At 51.9% G+C, this 26,173-nt stretch overlaps 1 protein-coding gene across 1 annotated transcript in view; it reads left to right on the forward strand.

The window, feature by feature from the left end:
• RFX8 (regulatory factor X8) overlaps window positions 1–26,173 on the forward strand; it is a 48,113-nt gene that overhangs the window by 15,685 nt on the left and 6,255 nt on the right. Inside the window, exons 5-12 of the mRNA XM_072951302.1 lie at window positions 7,442–7,505; window positions 13,099–13,209; window positions 13,808–13,885; window positions 15,707–15,820; window positions 16,824–16,974; window positions 19,091–19,149; window positions 21,082–21,238; window positions 23,753–23,847. Coding sequence (XP_072807403.1) covers window positions 7,442–7,505; window positions 13,099–13,209; window positions 13,808–13,885; window positions 15,707–15,820; window positions 16,824–16,974; window positions 19,091–19,149; window positions 21,082–21,238; window positions 23,753–23,847 — 829 coding nt within the window. The remainder of the gene's footprint in view (window positions 1–7,441; window positions 7,506–13,098; window positions 13,210–13,807; window positions 13,886–15,706; window positions 15,821–16,823; window positions 16,975–19,090; window positions 19,150–21,081; window positions 21,239–23,752; window positions 23,848–26,173) is intronic.

Genomic DNA, 26,173 nt, shown 5'->3' on the forward strand with positions numbered 1-26,173 from the left:
CTCGGGCCGCAAGACATCCCGTCCTTTTTTATCCTTCACCTCTGGCTCCCTCGGGGGTGACTCTCCTTCTAAATCGTTCTCACTGGTCCTCACATCTCCCACGTCTTCGGCCCTTGTCTCCGGCTTTCTACCAGACATTTCTGTCTAGATGACCCATGGGTGCCTGGTTCCAAGGAGGTGGAAATTTATCATCTCCCTCCAGCTCCTCTCTGCCCCTCGACTTCCTTGTTTCCATCTATAACCCCAAGAGATAAACTGTGCAGGGTCACCTCAAAGCTACCCCCGACACCCTGGGTCACAAGTCCTGTTAACTCTTCCTTTTCAGGTTCCTCTGGCCCCCTTTTTGGTTACTGATGTTTCCTTTAAGCCCTGGTTATCTTATATCAGGACTGTTTCCACGGGCCTCGCGTGGCCTCCCTCTCCTCCACCTCACCTCTCTCTAAACACAGCCGCGAGACTCATCTCCCCCAGATTCTGCCTTTTCTTTGTCTCTTTCTTGCTCAGAAACACTCAGGTGCTAACTCTTACCTCCTGCATAAGAACTGCGCACCCGCTTCCCAGACCAGTGTCGGTGCCCCAGTTCCTCCCTTCTCCGCTCCCCGACCGTGTGGCTCACTCCTTCCCAGTATAAACCACCAGTCTCAGCCATATTCACCGTCCTCTGAGTATGTCAAGTGTGGCTCTGTCTCTGCTCCCATCATCCTGTCCTTCCGTGAAGTCGTTCTGTCTTCTCTCTGTCTAACCGAACCTCCCTGAATCCTGTCCCTTCCCTTGGACATGCCTCAGGGCCACCTGCTTCGTGGACCCGCCCCCAGCAGCTCCAGCTCCAGTGAACGCCCCTCCTCCGCTCTCCCATGCCGTTCCCTGGCCGTCTACACATCAGTGTTTCCTCTTCATTCCTAAACTCTCCATTGAGCCTTCATCTGGCATAAATAGAGGACCGTGTATCCCAAGGAGCCAAAGCCAATCTTGGCCTCACTTCTGTGATTGTGAGGAGCACCCCTGTCACCCTCAGAGGTGTTCTGGTTTGGACAATAAGTTATAACAAACTGTACGGTCACCTTTTGTGTAAGTTTCCCTGGGTTGTAAGGCACCTGCCCAGCGGAACCATGAGAAGCCACCCACGTAGGCAAGACGTGGACCCTTCTCTCCGATAGTGTCATTGGGGAGATGGATGTACGTTATGTTGATGCCAGGTGTACTGGGATGGGTGTCAGAAGTGTGGAAAAGGCCTCCTGAGGACTCGGAGACAGAGAGCACCATCCTGGGCAGGCGATCATGGGGCACCCGGGAGAGGGGCGTGCCTTGAGCTAAGCGGTGCAGGACAGATTGGAATGTGGACGGATGGAAAGGGTGGGGAGAGGGGACGTCCAGGCTCAGGGAGGACTGTGAGCAAGGACAGAGGCTTGCAGCTGTGAGGAAGCATGGTGATGGGGGGGAGGACAGCCTTGAATTGGACGCTGGGGCGGGGGTGTCCGTGAGCCTTCGGAGACCTCCTCCGGGAAGCAGGGTGGTCCCATCACGGGAACTTCTGCAAGACCAGGAACCGCGGAGCTCGTTTTGTCCCCAGCGCTGCCTGGAGGCACAGTGTCGGTCCTGAAATAGCTGCTCGGGGTGGAAAACTTGGCGTTGGGGTTCAAGGGGACCAGACCGGGAGGAGCGAGTGGCGCCGGGCGGGAGGCGGTCCTGAGGCTGCGCAGTCCGTCCGCTGAGCACCTGAACCAGAAGGGAGGCGGGGCGGCAAGCGCTGTGGAAGCAGGGTCTTCAGATGGTTGAGTTGTGTCAACCGGAGCCGCAGAGCCAACTCAGCCTGTCCTGCCGACACCTCTCAGGCGTCACTGTTGTCTGCTGCCAGCCAGCTCTTCCTCTTACGTCTCCTATTCATGCCTTAGTCATGAAGATGGAAAAATCAGAGCAGCAAAAATGGGGAAGCTGGGGAAGGGGGAGTAGAAGGGGGAGAGACTGGATTCAGCTGGAGCTGGAACTTTCCGGGTGCACCTGCGTCCTCTAACTTGCTCAAAGTCTGGACCCGGAACATGTCTGTTTGCCCAGAGCACCCAGCAGGCAGTGTGGAGAGCCCTGCACACACACACATACATAAGCTCAGCTTTTCCGACTTAGCGTGTTACAGGCCTTTAAAGAACCTCTAAACCCGGGCCTTCCCCAGTTGGCGTCTTTATTCCTTCTGCCTCTGACCCTGTGCCAGCTGTTAGCTCAGGGGCTGCCTGGGCGGCCTCGGCCCTCTGCGTCCTGGGCAGTGGGTCCACAGCCCTGTCCGCAAAGCAGAAAAGGCCCAGGTTTGTCTTTCAGACATAGCACCCCTAGGGGGGTGAGTGGGCAGTTGTGGGCACCGCAGACCTGAGATGTCAGAGCCCCCGGGGGTCCCTTGGAGCCTCCCTCCTCCATCCTGAGCTTCTCCTCCCATCTGTGCCCCGGTCCACTGGAGGCCAGGCCCCCTGCCCACAGGACTCGCTGAGCCCCTGCCTCACTCTTGGGTAATCAGGTCTTCAAGCTGCAACCCGCTTTTTGGTCTTGTCCGCTCTGCTCTGCAAGGCTGGTCAGAGCTTGTCAGGGTGAAAAAAACAGGCATTGCCTGGTTGTTGATAAACAGCTCAAAAAACAGGCGTGGAGGATTCCGCCCTAGGCTGTGCCCTCTCTTGGGAAGGTTTTAAAAGCAAGTGATGCTCCCCACCTCGGGAACGTGGGTGCTTTCTCATCTGCCCAGAGCATCCTTCACATGCCCGCCTCTAGCAGAGACGCCCATACGATGCCACATGCTGTTCGCTGAGAAAGCCTTGCTCCCAGGGGCTGTCACCTCGGGATGGTGAATGAGAACCAGCTAGACTCTCGAGGTGTCCCACCAGGTCACTGTGTTGCAATCAAGTCGTTCATAAGATCTAATGGGTCAGGACAGAGTTAAGGTGTTTGAAACCATCAGCCCCCAAGACGGAAAAGGATGAATCCACATCGCTCAGCTAAGCCGTTTTAAAAATGGTTGTTCTTTCCCACTTTAAGTTTCAAAGCCCCTACGGCTCCCTGTGTCCTTGTCTGCATCCATTGTTGTCACACGTGTCTCTTACAGGGCGGAGTAGCAGACACGGTGATGGCTTTAGCTCTCTGAACTTTTCTCATTTCTCACTCGTAAAATGGGGGTGATAATGAATTCTCAGCCACTCCCTCACGGATCGCTGTGAGAACTAAGGTGGTACAGGTGAGGCACGTCGCAGCGGGTAAATGCTCGGTACACGTTAGTGATTCCTGGCATTGGGGTAATCAAAATTACATTAAAGCTCTTTGCAACCATTATGACACCTGTCCTGATGTGAATACACGTATTTACTATTTAACTTTAGATGCAAAAATATTCATCAAGTTGAGGGTATCTTCTCATCAAAACCCAAATAATTAATTCATACGCTTTGAAGGTAAAAAAAATTGAAGTCAGATCCTTCCTTGACCGGAAGATGAAGCACCTTCCCGCTGCAGTCGGACCCTAAACAAGTCTGGGACAGGAATTAGGTTTTATTGCATTTTTATCCTCTTACCTTTGTAATTGCTTCAAATCGTTTCGCTGCTGTTAGAATCATTTGCGAGGGCAAGTTAGGATGCCAAGATGATGTAAACGAAAGTCTGGATCAATGACAAATGATGTCAGAACCTGAGAGTGTGTACGCGAAGGGGGCTTGGACTGAAAGGAAGTTAAAGGCCAAAAAGCAGATTCAGTGAACACGGCGTTTGAAAGACTTTATGGGAAAAAAAAAAAGGATGTGTTGTGTGCCTTGTAACTGTGTCTCAGTTCTCTTTACGGTGGACCCGCTCTCAGCCAAATTGATCGTAAAAACTAACTGAAGTAAAATGTGGTTTCTGTGCTGTGTCTGCGCTACACTGAGTGAAGTGGGCAGCTTGCAGGGCCGGGAAGAGACCTCCCTCCGTCTCCTGGCGTGAGGCCCAGGGAGAGACTTCTACCCTTCACGCACGCCCTGGGGGCTTCACAGCCACTGTTAGGGAAGGTTATAGGCCCTGAGAGCTGGAGAAGGTCTTGGGGGGTCATCAGACCCCATCGTCCTCATTTGTAGGGTGGAAATGAAGGCTTTCAAGCTCAAGAAGCCCACAGAGCGAGACAAGAATGCCCGTTCTCCTGTGGGGCCCTGCGTGGCCTTCTTCCCCAGCTGGCCCTGCCCTTTCGCCCCGGGTTAAATCCTGACCTCCGGGGCCCGGCCTGGCTGGAGCTCCCGGAGCTGGAGCTGAGGGGGCAGCGCACAGGGAACCCAGGTGGCCTCCCCTGGCCGGCTCATCTCAGGGTCCTTCCCGCACCCGGGGCTCCAGACTTTTTCTGTGTCGTCATGACTTGGCACCTGAGCATCTCAGGCCTCGGAGGACGGTGGAGGGAGGCCCCCTCCACAGCCAGGGCGGCCCTGGGTGTTTGATGTGGTTTTCTTGGAGCCCTGTTTGCACAGTGACTGTGCTCTTGATCACAGTCTGATAAACGTCCCAGAGGACTGACTCAGAACTGCATGTGACACGGGGCAGTGACCCCCAGAACACAAGGCCGTCCTGGCTGGACCCTGAGGGCTGAAACTGTCACCTCCAGTGCTGGCGTGGCCTCCCCACACTGACTGCCCCTCCCCTCGGCGGGGAGACCCCGTGGGCGAGCCCCAGCTACCTCAGTCTCCCCTTCCGGCCTGGCCGAGGCCTGCAGAGCTCATCCCGCCCAGCCGGGTCCTCAGGCGCTGACGCCCTGGACCGGGACCTCCGCGGCCCTCCCCCCACCGCCGGCCCCGTCTCCAGCAGCGATGCTCTGCTGAGCTGCCCTGCAGCCCGGCTCCGACAGGCCACCCTCTTCTCCCGTCCATATTTTCACGCATCTTTGCTTGCAAGGGGCCCTGAGACTAGGTGGTTTTTAAAATAAATAATTAGGCTCTTCTTCGCCCCACGTGTTGACCATGTTGCGAGCTGCTGACTGGAACTCAGGCAGTCCCCAGCAGGGGAGAGCCAGCCTCTCCGGTCCTGGGAACGAGCCAGCGGTCGTCTAACAGATGACCGAATCTCTGCAAAGTTACACATTTTCTGTCTCCCGTGATTGTTGTTTCAGTGGGTAAAATCCCCCAATCAAAGGCCACAAAATCATGGTCTCCCCAGTGAGGATGGCGCCTTGTGTCCCCTCGTCTGCCACACACAGGCCTCCAAAGGGCAGGAAGGCCTTTGTCGGTCTTCCTTGCAACAGCAGGAAGGGTGACACCACCCTCCTTTCAATGGCTGTTTAACTAAACTCATACCGTGCATCGGACACATGGCAGAAACTTGGGAGTTTCCCTTACGAATCCCGAATAATCGTCACTCATTGGGCTGACCTCCGAAGCTACAGAGTCAGGGTCTGTGGTGGGAGGGCACGCGATACGTCGAGGGATTCCCTTGTCCTTTAAGTCGGAAACAAGACCTTCCAGCTTCCAGATTCCTGTTTCGGAGTGTCCAAAGGAACATCCCCGAAGACTGCCGTCCTCATCCAAAGAGTTTAGTAAGTTCTGTCCAAGTACAAGGTTGTGACAAGTGCCAACCAAAGCAGGCTGGCTCTTCAAAGGGCAGCTCTCCTGAGCCGCTCAAGCTGCCAGCGTATAAGGCCTGACAACTGTTGAGCTAACACGAGAGTAGGGTGGGCCCCTGACGTAGTTCCCCCAACACCCACACCCCCTCCTTCAGCCAGAGCAATGTCTTTGCAGTTACTCGTGTAACAGCTTCTGTCCTCTGTGACAGACAGACGTCGGCTGTCACGGTCACAGCTCCATCCACCAGGACCTAGCGCCGTGCCTGACACACGAGTAGACACATGATGAATATTTGACGCGTGAATGAGGAATGGGTGGCCGAGAGGATGGATGGATGAAGCAGAAGAGATTCATGGTCTTGCATCCATTTTCCAAAGGAGACGTGTCAGGAGCAACAGGTGAACAGGACACGAGGTCGTAGAGAAACTGGTCTCCCTCCGGTTTAGTTGCAGAAAGCCTCACCAGTGACTTTTCACACATCTCTTACAGGCTGGGGAGCACATTTTTCTACTTAAGTTCCATTTCTATTAGCCTTTGATGCCGGGAACTTTCGTTTCTGACATTTTGTCTTCTTTCATTTTTTTTGTGATTTGTTGTTTTTGTTGATATAATACCGCAGAATCTTTGTGGCAATGGGCTGTTCATGAATTTCACCTGGAGAAACTCCATCGTTGTCCACACCCACCCAAGATGTCACTGAGATGGGATAAGCAGATCTACACATTTCAGTTCTGCCTTTAGCTTTCCTTGTATCATCCATCCATCCATCATCTTCTGTCTCCTCCAGGTTGAACAGATCGCACGTCCTGAAACCCTTTTGCCATCGAGCAGTCCAAAGTACCATTCCCATTGTGAGAACAACTCTTCCTGAAAGATGAAGAGGGTGGCTTTTTTGTGGGTGTGTAGCCAGATCCGGAGTCTACCTGCCCTGTTTTGAAATAGAATATTATGCAGAAACATTGACCAGTCAAACATTGGGTCAAGTATTCTGCCCAGATTTCCATGACTTGGGTTGGAGAATGGCCTGACCCAAACCTTCAGAAGAGAGCTCCTGGGGCTTTCGGGAGGCTGGGAGGAGATGGAGGCTCTTCCTGTGTGAGATGAAAACCGTTTGCCTCCAGTCCCACCCCATCCCCGGCCATCCCTGCCTTGCTTCCAGAAGCAGAGCGTTAGTCCGCTACCTTCCTCTCTGTGTGTTTGCATGGGGTTGAAGCAGTCAGCTGTGAGGACACATTTTGGAGTGGATGGAGCTCTGGGGATGGTGGGGAAACTAGGCAGCAGACGGCACCACCTCTGGCGCCTGAAAGATGCACGTTTCCTGTGCACGGTGGGGGTCCCTGAGCTCTCAGTGTCCCAAGTGTCCACAGTTAAAGGGGAAGTGCACCACACCGCACGGATAGCACTGAATCTGTTCTCCAGAACACAGATGTCTCCAGTGCGCTCTGTGAATCCAGGAGGCGTGGTGAGATGAACGTACATCTTACCGTCGACTCTCAGGCTCCTTGTTCCGCGAAGGTGCCATGCTACCGCCATCCACTCAGAGGATGTCACCATTTCTGAGTTGATTGTTTTAAAAGCCCCCAAATCAGAAAACATAAGACTTGATTTCCATGATTATTCTTTTCTCACCGGAACAAGTTCTACCCAGAATGACCTCATATTCTTATTTCTGAAGGGGATAAACCTTAAAAATAAATACATGGTTTTCCCAGTTACGGATTTTTTAAAACTCTAAGCAGGTGATAATCACCAGTTGTGGAGAGAAACTTGGGGAGGGGGGCTCTCAAATAAAAATTGTTCCCCCCACCAATAAACCTCCCTGGAAAAGAAACTCTATTCTTGTGCTCAGAAACAGGTGTCTTACTAAAATTATTTCTCTGTTGTCTGTTATGTCACAGTGGAGACATCGCTGCCTTTGAAAAATCTACTAATTATAACAGCATTCTCCAAGAAGAAGGAGCAGTGAGTGTTGAAAAAAATAGATTTACTATAATAGACCCCAGAATATTCAGTAATTGCTTAGTTAGATGCAACAGTTTTCCTGTGTGTAACATTCTTTTTTTCTTTTAATTACAGTATAGTCAGTTTATAAATGAACTTATTTACAAAGCAGTAATATTTTTGGTGGGGGGAGATAATTAGGTTTACTTATTTATTTTTAGAGGAGGTACTGGGCACTGAACCCTCAGATGTTCTTATTAAGTGCAGCGCTTAGCCACTCGCCTCCCACCAGGACTGTTGCGTGCCCACCGTGCCTACGCGCTCTGCTGGGACAGAGGAGGTCCCTGTTCTCGGGAGCCCACTGCTTAGCTGCACATCAGCTGTGAAACTGTGTTTCTTTTGCTCTGATTGAAAAAGGATGCGTAGATTATTAGCAAGAAATCAGTGAAAGTGTCTCTAATGACATTTATAGCTCTTTGATGGGGACAGCAGAGCTGTGAACGGCTAATCTGTGACATCACGGGGTGAACTGTACTTTGGTGGCCAAGACAACATGATGGCACTTCGAAGCGGTCTTGGTGACCAGTGTCATTGAGGGGCCCACCTTTTAAAAGCCTGTTTTATGACCAACCCTCTTGAGGGCTGAATGGGATGTGAAAGAAAACAGAAAACATCCCCTCGGTACTTGAAAACAGGACAGGTTCATAGCTGGGAAGCTCAGACAGACATGAAAGCTACCCACGTGCTATTGGGCGAGCCGTGCCCGTGGGAGGTGGTCTGGGAACTCCAAGGCAAGGGAGAGAGAGAGGTTGTGGGCCAGAGTGATCAGGGAAGGCTTCATGGAAGAGGTGGCCTGTGTTTGTCTCCCGTTGCTGCTGTAACAAACCAACACAAATTTCATGACTTAAAACAACACAAACTCATGATCTGACACTTCCGGAGGCCGCAGGTCCGACTAGTTCTCACCAGGCTAAGACCAAAGGGTCAACAGGGCTCTGTTCCTTCTGGGGGACCTGGGGGAGAATCTCCTTGCCTTTCCTGAGGCTGCCCTCATCCTTGGCTGGGGCCCCTTCCTCAGCCAGCAAAGGCAGCCAAGGTAGGCTGGGTCTGTCTCATACCGCCCTCGCTCAGGTTTTCTGCAGTTGGGAAAGGCTGTCTGCTTTTAACAACCCTTGTGATTACCCTGGGGCCAGCTGGAGCATCCAGGATAAAGTCTCCCCGGCTCCAAGTCCTTAACCTTCATCACATCTGCAGAGTCACTTTTGCCATGTAAGGTTCCAAGGATTCCAGGATGTGGGCATTTTTTTCCTGCATATATATTTTTATTTGAATTTAAAAAAAATTTTTTTGACATATAGTTGATTTACAATGTTGTGTGTGTTTCAGGCGTACAGAGAAGTGATTCAGGATTTTTTGTTTGTTTGTTTTTACTTGTTAAATAAATATTTATTAGGCATCTATTTGATGCCAGGGACAGGGCTAAGTACTCATGATACCACCGCAATGCACAGGTCACAGATACGGTGCAGACATGTGCAGGCAGAGCAGGCATGAGTCTCCCACAAACTTAAGTAGCATGAAATGGGTTCTCTGTAGGTTTAAGCCTGACTCTGAGCCTCTGTACTGCAAAGGGGGTGGGAAATTCAATTCCCATCATCACTGTAGCTTAATCTTCAAATGCAAAAATGTCCACTCATTTTTGCATCAGTCTGCACTAGTTACCAATGAGATGGTCCCCTTAGCTCAGGAGACTGCTGGTTCCATCTCCACCTGAAGCTGTGCAGTCTTCTGCAAGACAAGGAATCCTTGTGTCTAAGTCTTTTTTATGATTATAGGAGTGTGTAGAAACTCATGCCTTTTCTGAGATAATTTTTTTAGACATTTAAGATAAATTGGTAGTTTGACTAGAAATATATATTAATAACAAATACTAAAATACGGCATAATGTGGTCATGTGATTCATTTATTGAAATTACCTTTATCATCTCAGTAAAAGATACCTCTATTTTTTTCAAGTAACAATTCTTTTTTGGTGGGTAAAAAAAGTTTATTCTATCAGTGTATGTATATATATATATATATATATATATATATACATACACACACACACACACATATATATGTATATATATACTTTTTCAGATTATTTCTCATTATAGGTTACTATAAGATATTGAATATAGTTCCCTTTGAATATAGTTCCCTGTGCTGTACAGTGGGTCCTTGTCGTTTATCTGTTTAGTATATAGTAGTGTGTATGTGTTAATCCCAAACTCCTAATTTATTTCTCCCCCCAGCTTTCCCCTTTGGTAACCATAGTTACCAAAACTATGTGAGTCTATTTCTGGTTTGTAAATAAGTTTATTTGTATCATTTTTTTTAAGATTCTACATATAAGTGATACCATATGATACTTGTCTTTCTTTGACTGACTTAATATGATAATCTCTAGGTTCATCCATGTTGCTGCAAATGGCATTATTTCATTCTCTCTTTTCTATTTTGGCTGAGTCACATTCCATTGTGCGTACACACACACACACCCACACACCCACACACACACACACACCAACACACAGCGTCTTAATCCAGGCATCTGTCAGTGGACATTTAGATTGTTTCCATGCCTTGGCTTTTGTAAATTGTGCCACTATGAACATTGGGATGCATGTATCTTTTCAAATTAGAGTTCTCTCCAGATACATGCCCAAGAGTGGGATTGCTGAATCATACAGTAACTCTATTTTCAGTCCTTTTGAGGACTCTCCATACTGTTCTCCGTAGTGGCTGCACCAGTTTACATCCCCACCAGTGGTGTAGGAGGGGTTCCCTTTTCAGGATGTGGACATTTTTGAGGGGCTGTTATTCTGCCTGTCACACTGCCCTTGAGCTGGTCCTGGAGGGGTCACTGAGATCTTGAAGGTGCAGCGTGCATTCATGCTGGGTGGTATGTGGCCAGTGAGGACCAGAAGTGAGGATGTCGGGGAGCAGTAGGCTATGTGTGAGGTCCAGATGGTGGACAGCTTGTCAGTGCCTGGCTGAAGAATTTGGATGTCACCCAGGAGGCTGTAGGAAACCACTGAGGCATATTCATAAGGAGAATGGCAGGATACGTTTGCTTTGGGGGTGATCATTCTGGGAACAGCGTCTTCAAGAATGCAGGAAGGAGAATTGATGGAGTAACTCAGGGGAGGCAGATGGTGCCTGGAAGGGCAGGTGAAGACAGGAAGGGTCCTCCATCATTTCTCCAGGGGCTGACACTCAGTATGTGCTCACTGAAGGTTGCTGGAATAAACGAATGATAGTAACTCCAGTGATATTTCTTGAATCTACTGAAAATCCCCAGCTGCATTTAATACACTCCAAAAATCGAAGTAGAATTTCTCACTTTTTTCTTCCTCACTTTGCTGAATTTTCTCTCTAGAATGATGGGAATGCCCCTAATTCTTTCCTAAAGGCCTCCTCCTGCAGGGATGCAAGCTTTAGCAGTTCTGTCCCACGTGCTTGCTTACTTTAGATTTCTGGTGGTTTTTATTATAAAGAAAAGATTTCAGTTTGTGATTTTCTTTCTTTTTTTTTTAGATGAATCTACCCTTTATTTTGGGGAGGAGGGGTGGGTAATTAGGTTTATTTATTTATTTATTTATTTATTTTAAAATTTATTTATTTTTAAATGGAGGTACTGGGGATTGAACCCAGGACCTCATGCATGCTAAGCACACACTCTATCACTGAGCTATACCCTTCCCCAATTCACGATTTTCAGTTTTTTGGTTTTTTTTTTTTTTCTGAAAGATTAGTGTTTTTCACAGGAAGTCGTGGACTTCAGGAGCCAATGAATTTGCTTATCATCATTTGTCATAATAGCTTACTTTTACATTCTTACAATGCTGCGTTTTCAGATGACTTCTGAACAGGTGAAACTGTAATGTGTCTGAAATCAGAATTCTGAAAGTTGCCAGATTGGAATGGCGGGATTTCGGCAGAGTTAGGCCGGATCAGTCTGCCCGGAGCTGCAGTTTCAACTCGAGGTGGCTAAGCCTCACTTGGGAAGCTGGTTAAAACGACAGATTTCTGGCCTCCTGTGATGTGGGAGGGCCCTGGCGATGTGAACGTCGAGTGCCCCCAGGAACCCTGACGCGGTTGGTTTCAGGACCACACTTAAGAAACACTGGCAGGGGTAACGGCAGCATCCACATCGCAAGAACACTGATGATCGCAGGAGGTCAGGCCGTGCTGCGGGGAGGATGGGCGGAGGTGGACCGGGCTGTGTAAGAGGGCAGCCCAGGGCTGGAAACGGGAATGCCTCGGTTCTGCTCCAGTAGACGCCTTGGTGGTGCGGCCAGGGAACCCCATGAAACAGCCCCATCCTTCCTGATCACCAGCCTGAGCATCACTCCCCCCACCCCACTCATGCTGGACGTGTTCCCATCAGACGACCTCAAATGAAGCCGGCGTTCTAGTCATAGGAATGAGGGTGGAACAGCCCCCAGTGGAAACCAAACAGCCCCCAGTGGGAGGACCCCCTTTGAGCTGTCACCTTTCTGTGCCACTACTTTCTGTGTTTATTTAGACATCTGCACTCTGCTTCCTTCTAAAAATATTAGATAGTATTAACTTGGCATTTTCACAGTATTTGGTGCGTAACGTGCATCTTTCCAGGAAGAGGGCCAGCTGCTTACCTCAAACGCTCAAAGAGACTCAGTACCACAAAAGAGTTGAGAAGTACAGACTTTAGGTCACTAAGACTGTTGAGTGTGACCCTAAATTCCTCTGACCCTCAGCTGATCAGAGAAGGTGGAAGCCGCCGGGGGCTGTTCTCGAGTACGTGCACTGCCCTGGGGACGGCAGCCGAGTGCACCCCTGGCCCAGGGTGGGCGCAGGCGGGTCAGAAGGCAGCGCAGCATGGCAGCCTGCACAGTTCAACCTCCAACTCCGAGGGATGGTTTTTACCTACTCTATTAAAATGGAAATTACTCAAAAGAAGTCCAGGGAAATCCTGAAGAAATCATTTAAAATAAAATCGATGGCCATCATTCAAGCCAGGAGTGGCCATGTCTTCCCTTGTCCGGAGGGGACAGCAGCACGGATGACACGTGGCAGGAATGTTGAGTTTACTTTCTGCCACACTGCCTTTTTCTGCCCTTGATGGACACGTTTTGCTCTTCTGTTATCTGTTCTTCTAGAAGAAGGTCTGTGCCCCTCATCTTCCCTGTTAGTTAAACCCTGAGATTTTTTATATGACAAACCATTTCTACAATACAGGCATGGTGACCCATGTAAGATATGGTTTTAGCTCAAGGAGGGACAACTACACAGACGAGAGCTGTAGAATGTATTTATGGCGTTAAATTTTCTGTAGGTAAGATTTTCATTGTACGGTACTATGCAACAATTTTCATACACGACCGCAAGAGTGTAATGTATGGAATCCTACCTCCTCCCTGCTGACTGCAGTGCAGAGACAGAGAGGAAGGTTAGTATCATTTGCAATGAAATAAGAGAGAGAAGTTGCTGGGGTCAGTAACGTGTCCAGAGGCGTAGATAAAAGGTTAACCTAGAGTAGCAACGTAATGATTACACGGCTTAGAGAAATAATCCCCGTGCTTTTAGTGTGACAGTCATTCACCGATAAGGATGGACCCCGCTGGACCGCCTCTGTCTGAGTTCAGGAGATGCCCATTCTGGGAGCAAGCGCTGGCCAAGAAGTACTCCTGCACAACAGTGGGTCCACACGCCTTGGGGAGACACATCTGTGGTGCCGTGGGTGGCGGGGGCAGGGAGTGTCCTCTTGTTTTGCCTGTGATCGTACTTGTAGCAGATGGAGTGATAACGGCTTCTCCCAGACCCACGAGGACCAACAGTCCCTCCCTGGCTGGGTGGCGGTCAGGAAGTTCAGGTCCCCCCCCCATCCTTAGAAAGGCTCCACCCGGGACCACGGACCCTTCTAGGGTGAGGGGCTCCCTGTGACGGAGCAGGGGCAGATTCGTGGATTTCCTCAAAACTGAGACTTGGGGGATTTGGAGCAGGGAAATCGGGGTTTGGAGAGAAAGAGGTCAGCGATCGGTGGCCTTTAGAGTGGGCAGTGCAGACCCTGGTCACACATGAGTTATGACACCAAAAATGAAGCTGCATCAGTCTTAGGCCCGTGACTGAGGTGTCACTGCACGTGACTAACGCCGCGCGGCCCTGGGAAAGCGCTCGGCCGCTGTCACGTCCGAGTTGCACCACAGGCCACGGCGTGGGGCTCAGAAAGGCCTTTGAGGAGCAGGTCATTCTGGAAGGGGACTGCAAACCAAAAGACTCTCTGTGTCCTTCCCAGGTGGCCTTTCTTGCTGACAAATACTGTGGCTACTGTCAAGACGTTTTACAAAACGTGAGGAACCAAGACCTCGAGAAGGTAGGGTTGTGTCTCCAAGCTCCGGAGCATGTATGACTCATTACTAACCTTTCTACTTGAAAAGATCCCTCAGGGGGCGTCTGGTGGGAATTCGCTGCCCTGAAGTGCTCACAATGCAGCTACTTTACAGCCGGTGAACTCTGGAAGGTGAAACTTTTATTCCGTTTAGCCATTTGGAAATTTTCTAAGGTACTCATTTGGATAACTTTATGCTTTAAATATAAAGTCAACTTTTTTTTAGACCCTAATTCCAGCTGATCGTGAATAAAGGAGTGGTAACACGATTTACCCTGGAATTTTCAGGGGTGCGTGGACACGTGCTAACTGAAAGGGAAGTAGGACTCGGCAGCCGGGGACTCTGATGTGGGTATCGCAGTGATTGGATTTTATTCTAGAATCAGGTGTGGAAAACAGGAATAAATTTTTTTAGTGTCCTGAATTCTGTCTTCTGCCATTAAAATGAAAATCCACGGAAATAAGCATGCATTTTGGGGTTGTTTTTTTTTCGGTTGTGGGGAGGTAATTAGGTTTATTGATTGATTTGCTCTTAGAGGAGATACTGGCGATTGAGCCCAGGACCTCATGCATGCTAAACACACGCTCTACCACTGGAGCTGCACCCTCCCCGCTAAGCGTGCATTTGAATGAAAGGTTTTCTGAGGCTTTGGAGTTCTAAGCACTTCAGCTTTGGGAGATAACATTCATCAGCATGAGAACACCTTGAACCTAGCATCAAGCACTGGCGCGAGGGAGGGACCGTGCTGTCTTCGGAGTGGCCCCTGGCCGATGGATGCAGTGTTGTGAATGTCCGCTGCGTCCTTCTCCCTTCATTTCCTCGTCCGGTCCTGACTCCATCCCCCCCTGTGACCAGCTCCGGTTCTGGAACTAGGAAGCTGTTCCCCAGGAGGCTTGAGCTGCGTATAGTCTGGAGCTGAAAGGTACAGGATGAGCCAGTGAACATGATACAGTGTGACACGTCCTCAAGAAGCAGTGTGATTGACTGAACTGTCCTGGGTGCCAGGGGAAGAGTACTGGGGATGGCTGGAGGGCGCTCCCCAGATGAGGCTGTGTACCCCCGACCCTCGCAGAAAAGCAGAAGTTCAGCGGCCTCAAGATGGGGTGGGAAAGGGGTTCCAGGTAGAAACAATGGTGCAGACAGAGGCGGTAGGAAGTTCCCGGGCGTGACAGGACAGGCGGGTCGCCAGGACCAGATTTTATTCTCTCCAAAGGAGAGAAGCCAGAGGGGAGGTGGCAAGGTAGGCTGGCACTGGAAAGGGCCTCCCCTGCCCTGGGAAGCACTCTGATTCATTGAGAAGACGTGGGTTTGCCTTGACATGAGGTCACTGGGAGGGTGGTGGGAAGGGGGGAGGGGTGGGGAGGGGGGAGAGCTGGCTCTGGAGCAGTGACAGTGACTTCAGAGAGAAAGTGGGATAAATTAGAGAAATATTTCTGAAGCAGATGCCTCGGAATAAGATGATGGTGAGGGAGTGAGCAGAGGAAATTTATTCTGAACAGTGGCCTGTGCCCCTGTGGCCCAGTCCTCATCCTGGTACAGACAACAGGAGCCCCTTGTGGTCAGAGACAGCCTTCCTTCCCTTAAACTGCCTCGTGAAAGATGTTCCACGTCATCCCACCCACCTGGCAGGCACTCTGTGATGGTTGCAGAACCGCTTCTAAAACACTACTTGGAAAAGCTGATAGACACAGCTTCACGTGGACTGGAACGGAGTCATCCGTTGCCACTGGGGGCTGATCAGGTGTGCGTGCAGGGCTGCTCTCCGCAGGCACATGCGTTCTCAGAGACACGCTCTTCTCCATCAGGTGGAGGACTCACTCACTTCCTTCTGGAAGTCCCTGCAGCAGGACACGGTCATGCTTATGTCACTGCCCGACGTGTGCCAGCTCTTCAAGTGCTATGATGTGCAGCTGTACAAGGTGAGAAGACGTTACTTTGGGTTGCTGGTCTGTGTCCTTTCCAGAAATCGGTACCTGAGGCTGGGGTCCCAGCGGCCGCTCACTCTCCCTGTGGTGTCCCTAGACCCAGGCCTTCTGAGGAGTAAAGGATGGGGCTGGTGGACTGTGAGCCTCAGATGTTTCCCTGTAAGTCCACTTTCCTCTCTGAATTCAGTGAGAGCATGGGTTTCCTCATGCAGAGAAAAAGCCAGGACACATTGTGACCTGTGGCTCCAGTGACCTGTGGACCCTGAGTGGAGCCAGAGTTCTTCCACTGGTATTTCAACAAAAGGGGACTTTTTAAAATGAGTAATTGAAACAGTCGCTTTGGATTATACTTCACTGCCCAGTTTGTTTGGTTTTTTAAGCTCTGTCTCTAGAGTGACTGTTGCAGTTTAGGGGTCAATTATACATAATTTCTATGGTGGAAACATGCTCTCCCTAAGCTAGTCATGAACCTTTACCTTTTTTTTATTGTTTGCTTGGGGGAAAGATAATTAAGTTTATTTATTTATTTTTAACAGAGGGACTGGGGATTGAACCCAGGACCTCGTGTGTGCTAAGCACGCACTCTACCACTGAGCTGTACCCTCCCCCCTACCTTTTTATTTGATTATTTTTTAGGAAAAGAAGATCTGGTGCTTCCAGATTTTTAACGTAAAGATTGAAAACCAGAGGCTGGATTCCACCTTTAAATATTTTGGTTTGACACCTATTGCCCCCCGACCCCTAGTACTGGCCATCATTAGCATTTTTTAAACTTTTGAATCAGTTATCAGTATTTTAAAATCTTTGAAAGAAGACCAGTTCCGGCCACTCCAGCCTGTGTCCGGCACAGTGGGCCGTGGCCGGGGCTGCGTGGTGGCCGTGCCCTCAGCGAGTGGGACCCTTACTGTCTCCGCTGTGGCTCCTGTGACCTTCAGCCCCTTGTGAGCAAGGCCACCTGCTCTGGCCGCCGTTACGCGTGTGGGCACTTCTGTTGTAGGGGATTGAGGACGTGCTCCTGCGTGACTTTCTGGAAGATGTGTCCCTTCAGTACCTGAAATCTGTCCGGTTATTTAGCAAGAAGTTTAAGCTGTGGCTTCTCACGGCTCTGGAAGGTTTCCCAGCCCTCTTACAGATCTCCAAACTCAAAGGTAGGTTTCCATGAAAAACCTAAAATCTGTGAGAGCAGGTGGCATGAGTGTCCTCTCCTGTCTGCCTTCCCTGATGCCTGGCCTCTTCACGTCTCCCGGCTCTCCCTGTGGTGCCGGTAAGAATGCTGGTCCATCCACACCCATTACCCATCCGCTGTGCGAGTTACAGCAGGGCCCAGGGGATGGAAGGTGGGGACAGGCGAGGGGAGGCTGGTGGGGATGGGAGGGGCAGTTGGAGTCCTGGGCTCCCCGCCTGCTCATGCAGGGTCGACGGGGCCCCACCATCCTCCCACCTCCCTGTGCTCCATGTGGGCTCCTGCGAGGCTCAAAGAGTATCACTCCCTCCATAGAAATCCCTCCTGTATCCTGACTTGCTCACGCCGGGGGTCCACACCCATGTGGTCCCAGTGTCCCCGCTGACTTTCCAGATCACTTTCCCCCTCCACCTGGATGCCAGGGCGGCGTCTTTGAACACACCTGCTGTCAGCGTCGGCTGTTCATCTGCTCAAAGCCTACGGCAGCCTCTTGGTGGGAGCCTGAGCCCTTCTGTGGGCTGTCCCAGCGTCTCTCTGAATCTGACCCCTTCGCGTCGCCCCACGTCCGTGGCCCTTGTAAACTCCAGCCCACATGCTGTAAACTCCAGCGTGTTCCATGGTCCTGGAAGTGCCTGTTTCCTCCCTCCTGCCTTTGTGAGGTTTTCCCTCTTTGCCTGTAGTGCTCCCCACCTGGCCCCCCACTTCTTGGGCAGCTCAGGGCCCCTCCCATCCCCAAGCCCTCCCAGGGAACCCCCTTCACCTCTGCAGGTAAGTCTTCCCTCCTGGACCACTGCCTGTCGTCTCCCCAGCGTGCCCACAGCCCAGGACTGCGTCTGACCCTTGCCCCCAACCCCCGGCACCCCCAGCACCCCTGGCCTCCACCTCCCCCTGGGAGCCTCCATCCCTCTGTGACCCACTTGGAAACTTTCACCTGCCCAGGCCAGGCCTGCAGGCCAGTATGATTGCCAGCCAAGAAGGCAGCAGGGAGGGTCCTGCAGAGAGAAAGTGAGGTCCCGTGCTTGCTGGGCAACGGGGTCCTTGAAAGGGGAAGAGAAGCCCCGCTCCAGTTTTCCCGTGCTCCCACTCCTTGACCACCTGCCCTGATCCCAGCCCTCGGCCCTCGGTCACGCGCCCAGGCTCCTTCACCGCTTCCTGGTTGATGGTCCTGCCTCCAGCCTCACCCTGCTCAGTCACACTCCCCTCCGCACCCGGCAGTTCTATAACAGTCATTCGATCAGTTCACAACTGCCTCTGGTCCCCATTGCCTGGATGGTCCACTCTCCTTCACTGCTTGGCCTCTGTCCCCGGCCCTGTCCCCCCACCCCAAGGGACCCCCGTGACCCACTGGGGCTCGCCAACAACACAAGACTGGTTGACCCCCCCAAAGGTCCTATCTGTGCCTAGTCCGCCTCCCCCACCCCCAGCCCCCTGCAAACTCCTACCTATGCGTTAAGACTCAGGCTGAATCTCACCTTCCAAGTGAAGCCATCCTTGATACCTTCTTCCAAACAGGCCTCTCCCCTCCCTGAACCCCTCAGTCTCTTCTCCCTGCACCTCACAAGGCTGGGAGCACTCCTCCTGCTGTTGGAATGCGGTGTGTGTCTCTGAGGTCACCCTCCCCCATCCAACCACGTAGCAAACACCCAGCAGACACAGCACGAGTGTCCCTGATGCATGAGTCCAGGAATAAATGAGCACCTCCAGAGGAGAGCTCCTCCTCTTTTACGTTCTCTCATTTCTGATCGTCTTTCTCAGGAGAGCACATAGAAGTGAGAAAGTTAGGGGAGCTCAGGGTTCCTGGGCAAAAATTCTAAACTCCCTTGAGCATGCGTGGCCAAGGCTGGATTGCATCATTTTTCTAGCACATTTGGGTGTTGTCGTCAGAGCACCCCTACCAGGGTCTCAGAACCACTTGGGGAGAAGGGGCGAGTGGGTGAGGGGGGCGAGGGTGCTGGGGCCCGGCCATGCAGGCGGGTGTGTGGGCAGCGGTGCCCTCCTGTGTGACCGCCTCATCCCTGCTGTCGTGCGTGCGGATTTGACGTTTTTGTATCAGTAACGTCCACATGTATTGTTCTTAACAGATGTTACCGTGTTTGTCAAAAGACTGGGAAGAAAGATCTATCTTTCCAACATGGCCAAGGTAGGTTTCAGGCAACCATGCAGGAGGCAGCAAAGCCGTTTCCCCAAGTGCAAAGTGAAGACTGCGAGTGCAAGGGGACCGAGGGCAGAGGGCAGAGGGCAGGCTGTGGGCTGGGAGGGCCTGCTGGGCCCCAGGTGCTCTGCTGGAAGCCGCCCCTCCCTTCCCTCCTTGGAAAGGCCCCCCCACCATTCAGGAGAGGGGGTGGGACCAGCAGGTCAAGGTTCTGAAGTTCCAGAGGGAGGCCCCGCGAGGTGGCAGCCAGGGCCAGCCAGGATCACAGGTGACGGGGCATCATAGCAGAGCCTAGGACAGATGGACGGACAGAACTGCGCATGGCCCCGTGGACTGAAATTTTGTGGCACCAGATCAGGATGGGGCCTGAGACCATCCCTCTGCTCCAAACCAGTCCTAGACAGGGGCTGGTGCCCAGCCAGGCCTGCCCTCCACCGTCTCCATCCTCCCAGCACGGGGGTCTCCCCAGACACCGGTCCTCCGGTTCGTTTCCCCCTCACGCACTTGTGACCTGTCCTGTGCTGCCCCCTGTCAGAGCCCTGAGCGGGCTGGCTGGCCACGGGCCTCAGCACGGCCTTCATCCTGAGCCACCTGCAGTGGCCAGCCCAGAGAGCCAAAGCCGGCCCAGCCCTCAGGCAGGTTTAGGAACAGCCAGGGGCCGTTCTCTCAGCTGTAGTGCCTGCTGCCAGGGCCGGTGTGAGGAGGCCCATAGCTTGCCTGCAGACTCCAAATGGTCAGGGGCTGGACTGTTCAGTGGTGCAGCTGAGGCTCAGTGCAGCGCCCAGGGCTCCACAGGGGCGAGGACAGACAGCTCCCAATCCCCCCAGCCACCCTGTAGTGCCACCCACACTGTCGCTTCTCCAGAGCCACATTCCCGGCCGGCCCCTCGTCGCGCACTGTTGCCCTCTCTGGGGAATTCAGGCTGGTTGAGGGGGCGCTGAGACTCGGGAGCAGGGAGAGGAGGAGCCACGGGCCCTGAGCCCCTGCAGCACCCGGCCGTGAGCAGAGCAGTTCCGGATGCTGACTTTCAGAAGGGTGGTTCTAGGATGTGTGAAATCCAGACACTGTCATTGTCATTTAGGATTTGGCTTTAATGGGTCACAGCCAAACCCACTTCTCTTTCTCTTCCACAGCCATGAGAGCTTGGGAATTTGGGGGGCGGAGATGAGGCCGGAGTGACGAGAGTCCACGAAGTGCTTGCTCCCCTCTTGTCTTTTTTTTAAATTGAAGTCTAGTCAGTTTACAGTGTGTCAATTTCTGGTGCCCAGCATCATGTTTCAGTCATACACACACATACATATATTCATTTTCATATTCTTTTTCATTATAGGTTACTACAGGATATTAAATATAGTTCCCTGTGCTAGACAGAAGAAACATGTTGTTTATCTATTTTATAAGTAGTATTTGGTATCTTCTAATACCAAATTCCCAATTTATCCCTTCCCCCCCTTCCCCCCTTCCCCCCCCCGAATAACCATAAGATTGTTTACTAAGTCTGCTAGTCTGTTTCTGTTTTATAGTTCATTAGTGTCTTTTTTTTAATTCCACATATGAGTGGTATCATATGGTATTTTTCTTTCTCTTTCTGGTTTACTTCACTTAGAATGACCATCTCCAGGTTCACCCGTGTTGCTGCAAATGGCATTATTTCATTCTTTTTCATGGCTGAGTAGTATTCCATTGTATAAATCTACCACAACTTCTTTATCCAGTCATCTGTCAGTGGACATTTAGGTTGTTTCTATGTCTTGGCTACTGTAAACAGTGCTGCTATGAACATTGGGGTGCATGTGTCATTTCAAATTAGACTCCCCTCCAGATATGTGCTCAGGAGTGGGATTGCTGGATCATAGGGTAAGTCTATTTCCAGTCTTTTAAGGAATCTGCCTACAGTTATCCCCTCCCTATTGTTTTTAGACCATGAGAATAGTGCTGAAAAGCAGCTGGCGGGCCAGCACCCTGAAGTCGGACCTCCACGCCATCATCTGTCAGGGCACTTGGGATGTTCTCGAGACGGCCCCGCAGGGGAGCTGGAGCAGCGCGGATGATCCGGAGGAGAACACGGAGATGAAATGTAATCCTTCTTCCGCAGCCGCTTGGCTACAGTGTTTGGTGTATTTTCAGGGCTGGTGTGGCCACTGCTAATTCACAAATTTATTGGAAGAACTAGAACTTCCCTCTTTGGTATAATTTATCTGCTCAGTCTTCTTGCGGGCAGTGAGGAGTGCCCCAGGGAACCCTCTTCCAGGGCCTGGCCTGGGGTTCATGGTGCCGGGACGTGGTTGCTGGGTGATCAGACAGACCACTGTGGTCGCTGCTTGACAGGATTTCTTGTCTCCTTTGGGAAGCCCTTCTGCGTCCCTCTTGTCGGCACAGATTGCCTCATCCAGGCCTTGCCTGGATGGGCTTCACGCTCAGCCTTGCCGTCACCACCGGGAGCATCCTCAAGTGCCGTTTGTAACAACATGAAGCATAACCCCGGCGCTTTTACCCACGACAGGTGCTGTTAGGCACATGAACATCTGCGACTGTCGGGGGAGGAGGAGGAATTTCCCTCTACTCATCATGAGTGGTCGTGCTGGACTTAGAATAAAATTGACATAATTAACAGGAAAAAGAGAAACGAATTTTAAATCATGCACGCAGAGATCTCGTAGGAAATAGAACCTAAGAAGTGGCCGAAGCAGGCAGCTGTTACACTTTTTAGACAAAGAAACAATACGCTTGTGACTTAATTGACAGAACAAAGGAACTTCGGTTTGGATGCCCAGTTAGTGAAGAACCTCAGAATCTGCCTTGAGGTAGTAAATTAAAGAAGTAAGAGGTGTGTGTACGCGGACTTCTCCACCTCAATTCCCGTCTCTGGCAACAAGGGTGTCTCTTTAGGTCCCGGTGCAGGGAGGGCGCCTTTCACCTGGGAGATTTATTTCCTGTTTCCAGGGAGACCGAGGAGGGAGTCGGAGTGTCCCTCCTCTGTCGGCCGTTTCTTAAGTAACTTTAATTCAGATTAACCAGTATGCCATCGAGGCACTTTTTGGGGCCTCCTTCTCTGGGCCCCAACACTATCTGACAATTGTAGTTCCTCTTAAGGGGAAAAGTCTCCCTTCCACAGGCAGCTGGCTGGCAGCGCTGTGACATCGCTGGGGAGCATCAGCAGTGAGAGCTGCTGTCTCCCCACGGGGGGAACCGGAGCCCTTCAGGAGGGGCTGCAGAACCCCCCATGCTCTCCCCCAGCCCAAGGGCCAGTCTCTGGGCCTTGATCTGAGCTGCTGGGAGGGCTCAGCTGTGCATAAAGCTGGAGCTGGAGCTCCTGCAGGTGTGGGCTGGGGGCTTTGTCTTGGCCCCCCCCCCAGCGTGGGGCTGGCAGCCGGTAGCACCTCAGGACCCGACAGATACGTGGGTCCAGCACATGAGTATCACAGATTATCTGGTTTCCTTGACCTTGAAGTGGGGCGGACTTGGTAGGATTGTACCAGTTACTAAGGTAGTGAAGCCAGCCCTTGTTGATAAACAGCTTCTCCCCTTTTCCCCCTGCTCTCTGTCCTTTGATGGTGTCCCAGGCCCCTACTGCCTGGCTGTTTCAAATCCCAGATGCACCACCCTTACCCCCACCCCCAGGAAACTCCCCTCCAGCCAAACCTGCAACTGGAAGGTGAACACCTAACCCAGCAGGCCTCAGGGCGATGGAAACCCCCTCTCCCAGCTACTGGCTCCCCTAGAAATCCCAGGTGGCCACCCAAGCCTTGTTCTCACCCCCAGCCCGAGCCCAAGGAGCCCAGGAGGACATGAGGCCTCTCCTCCGGGGTGCTACCCGCCTGCCCAGGGTCCCTGGGCTCCTGCTGGCATCCTCATGTGTCCTTCTGAGAAGGCTCAGAGCTGGCAGGGAGGTTGCATGCCGGCAGCCACTGCCGACACCTGGCAGGATGCTTGAGATAGACCTGGACTGTCTTCCAGATGAAGGCTGACCAAACCGCAGCCAGGGCCACGGCCACCCCCTGGGTGTTCTAAACTCTACCTGGCACGTGGCAGCACCCAGACGGGTGGGGAGGCCAAAGGCTGTCCTTCCGCTGTCGGTGCTGCCTGTGCAGGTGGGGATCCAGCGTCACACGCGCCGGGGCTCCACCCTGAGGTCTGTACTGACTGAGTGTAACCCCAGGCAAGGCACCGAGCCTCCGTCAGCAGCTTTGATGTCCACCATCAGTCAAAGGATCTTAACAAACTACCCCTTTTATAAAACTGGCAGGGAGGGGTGAGGTCACGTCTGTATCAAGTGATGAGCTCACCTGAAGGCAGGTCCTGTCTAATTACAAAGGTGTAGTTATTATTTCAAAACATTTCTTCCCATTTCAACAAGGGGCAGAGGTGGTTGCTAAAAGGCAAAAGCATATGGCACCGAACAAGACAGCCTGGGGGTGACGAAGCCAGCCTTAGAAGGCAGCCTTTGTGTTGAAAATGAGTGTGAGGCCGCAGGGAATTCATCTGAACTGTTGCTCAGATCTGATCCCCCAGGTTACCAGGTATACAAATACCTGCAGAGAAATTCCGTTACGCTGCTCCCAGGCTTTTTGTTTGTTTTATCTCTTTATAGGTTTGAGCAGTTTAATTTCTTTGCTGGGGACATCCGCAGACCTCAGCGTGTTCCTGAATTGTCTGTCTGCAAATCTCCAAGCACGGGTCTTCCAGGTAGAAAACCATGATTTTTTTCTAAAGACAAGAAGTGGCTGTTGGTTATTCTAGCTACATTTTAGCCCTGAGTGCCCATGACCTGGTGAAAAGGTTTTTTCTAGAGCTTTGGACAGGAACTGTGTCGAGGCTGGCATGGGGGTTAAGGACGGGGAAATGGTGTCTCAGGGGCTGAGCCGTCATGCAGGGGGGTGTGTGTGTGTGTGTGCAGGTGAGCATTGTGTGTGTGTGCAGGTGAGCATATGTGTGGTGTGTGTGTACAGGTGAGCATATCTGTGTGGTGTGTGTGCGTGTGTGCAAGTGAGCATATGTGTGCCTGGGTGAGCTTGTGTGAGTGTGTCCAGGTGAGCGTGAGTGTGCAGGTGAGTGTGTGTACAAGGGAGCAGGAGTGAGTGTGTTTGCACCCAGCAGGTGTGTTTAGGAGGAAGATGGGTTTGTCTGTTTGAGGAGGACAGTGCTTGTCTGGGTGTATTTTGCAGAAAGTCCCCATAAAGCCTCAGGCTTGATTTCACAAAAGCAAAGATGAGTTGGCTTTGGATGTGGGTGGATTGGGTCCTTATGGGCGACGTGTCACTGGGACTGACCTCAGTAGGCCTGTTGGCTCCATTGTCATCACCTGCGTCAGCAGTCACCCTGCAGGAGCTGAGAATGCTGTCTGGGAAGACACAGCATCCTTGCCTTGAACACCAGGCCTCCCGCCCTCGAGGCGTCGTCCTCTGAAGGCTGAGGCCGGTGGGAAAGGCCTTGGTGAGGGGGGCGGGCTACACTGGGCGGTGAAGGGTGGACAGGATTCAGGTAAGCTGAAGGGAGACACCGCTCACGAGAGAGGCAGCAGGGGCGGCGGGGACGGCGGGAAAGTGGAGGACCTGTTTAGGAAGAGTAAGGACATCTCTGCGGCAGAAAGCGGGCAAGGAGGACCTGGGGGCTGGTTCCAGAACGTGACCCTCTTACACCTGGGCCACATTCCTTTCCCACCTCCTTGCCATCCCCGAAAACTCAGGAAGGAGCTGGAAAGCTGGTTCCAAGCCTCGGCAGGTGTCTGTTTCCATTCTCGGCTCCTTGGACATACCATTCCAGGGCCTGAGTGGTTCGGATTCCTCCCCCTGGGTCCTGGGCAGGGCGCGCTCGTCCATCGGTGACATGTGCAGCTGTGTGACTGCAGAGGCGCAGAGCCATTCGATAGGATTAAGCTTCCCATCCTGTTCCTTGCTTTGGACACTCACGCAGCCTTAGCCTGACCCGAGCTCAGCCCACTGAGACCATTGGCACCCGTCCTGCCTTGAAGAGCACAGGCGGGCCCTGCATCCAAGACCACGTAACACGGTGTTTCCATCCTCGCCCCTGCAGCCTTCACGAATGAGGCATCTCGGAAAAACGGTGCTTTTGTAACTGCCTGCCTTTTTTTAAAAAATCCTCATTTTTTATTGAGGTATAGCTGATGTACGACATTAGTTTCAGGGGTACAGCACAGCAATTCAGTTATATATTCAGGTTCTTTTCCATTACAACTCATTACAAAACATTAAGTACAGTTCCCTGTGCTACACAGTAGGATCTTGTTGTTTATCTATTTTGTATAGCGTAGTGTATATAGGAGTTTGGGATTAACTGTAACTACTTGCCTTTGAAGGGCTTGTTTTTGTGAACCAGCTTGGCTGATAAAAAGCAGACTGTTGTCAGTGAAATGCTCAGGCTGTTCAAATGTGAAGCCCTGGGCTTGTCCGAGGTGCCCGGTGGCCTCTGTCGTTAGCATCCAGCGGCATCAGCAGCGGAAAGCGCTCAGCTGTGTTGTGTTTCATTTTCCCTTGGTCCTCGTGCAGCTTGGGCCCAAGAATCCTTTCCAAGCATAGGAACGGGGGGTACCACCCTGATGGCAGGCGGAGGAGGGCTTGATAACACTTATGGTTTAAACGTCTGTGCAGAGACCGCTCACTGCTGCTTCTCTGGATGGTTTTAGGAGGCGTCCGTGGCTGTGTGTGTGTGTGTGTTGACCGCCAGGAGAGTTCCTCCCGGGAGCCCCACTCCAGATGGTCTGAAGTCGTGGGGGAGGATGCCTCTACCGAGGGGGGTTCATACCCACCTGGAGCCCAGGGTGTCCTTTGGGGGCTGAGGAGAAACAAAGAGAAAAAGAACATTTCCTCATTTCTAGCCAGTCTACAGCTCTTCCTGGGAGACTTGAGGTTGACCCCGTAGGTGGTCTTCATGCAAGAGACCCCAGAGAAGCCAATGTGTGCTGGGAAATTCATGTGACTCCGTTGGTTTGTGATGCATTTGACGCGTGGCCCAAGGCTGCTGTCAATCTGCTGGGGAGTTTCTTAGTCTGCAC

This window comes from Vicugna pacos, chromosome 28, assembly GCF_048564905.1.
Source record: "Vicugna pacos chromosome 28, VicPac4, whole genome shotgun sequence".
NCBI classification, from domain to species: Eukaryota; Metazoa; Chordata; class Mammalia; order Artiodactyla; family Camelidae; genus Vicugna; species Vicugna pacos.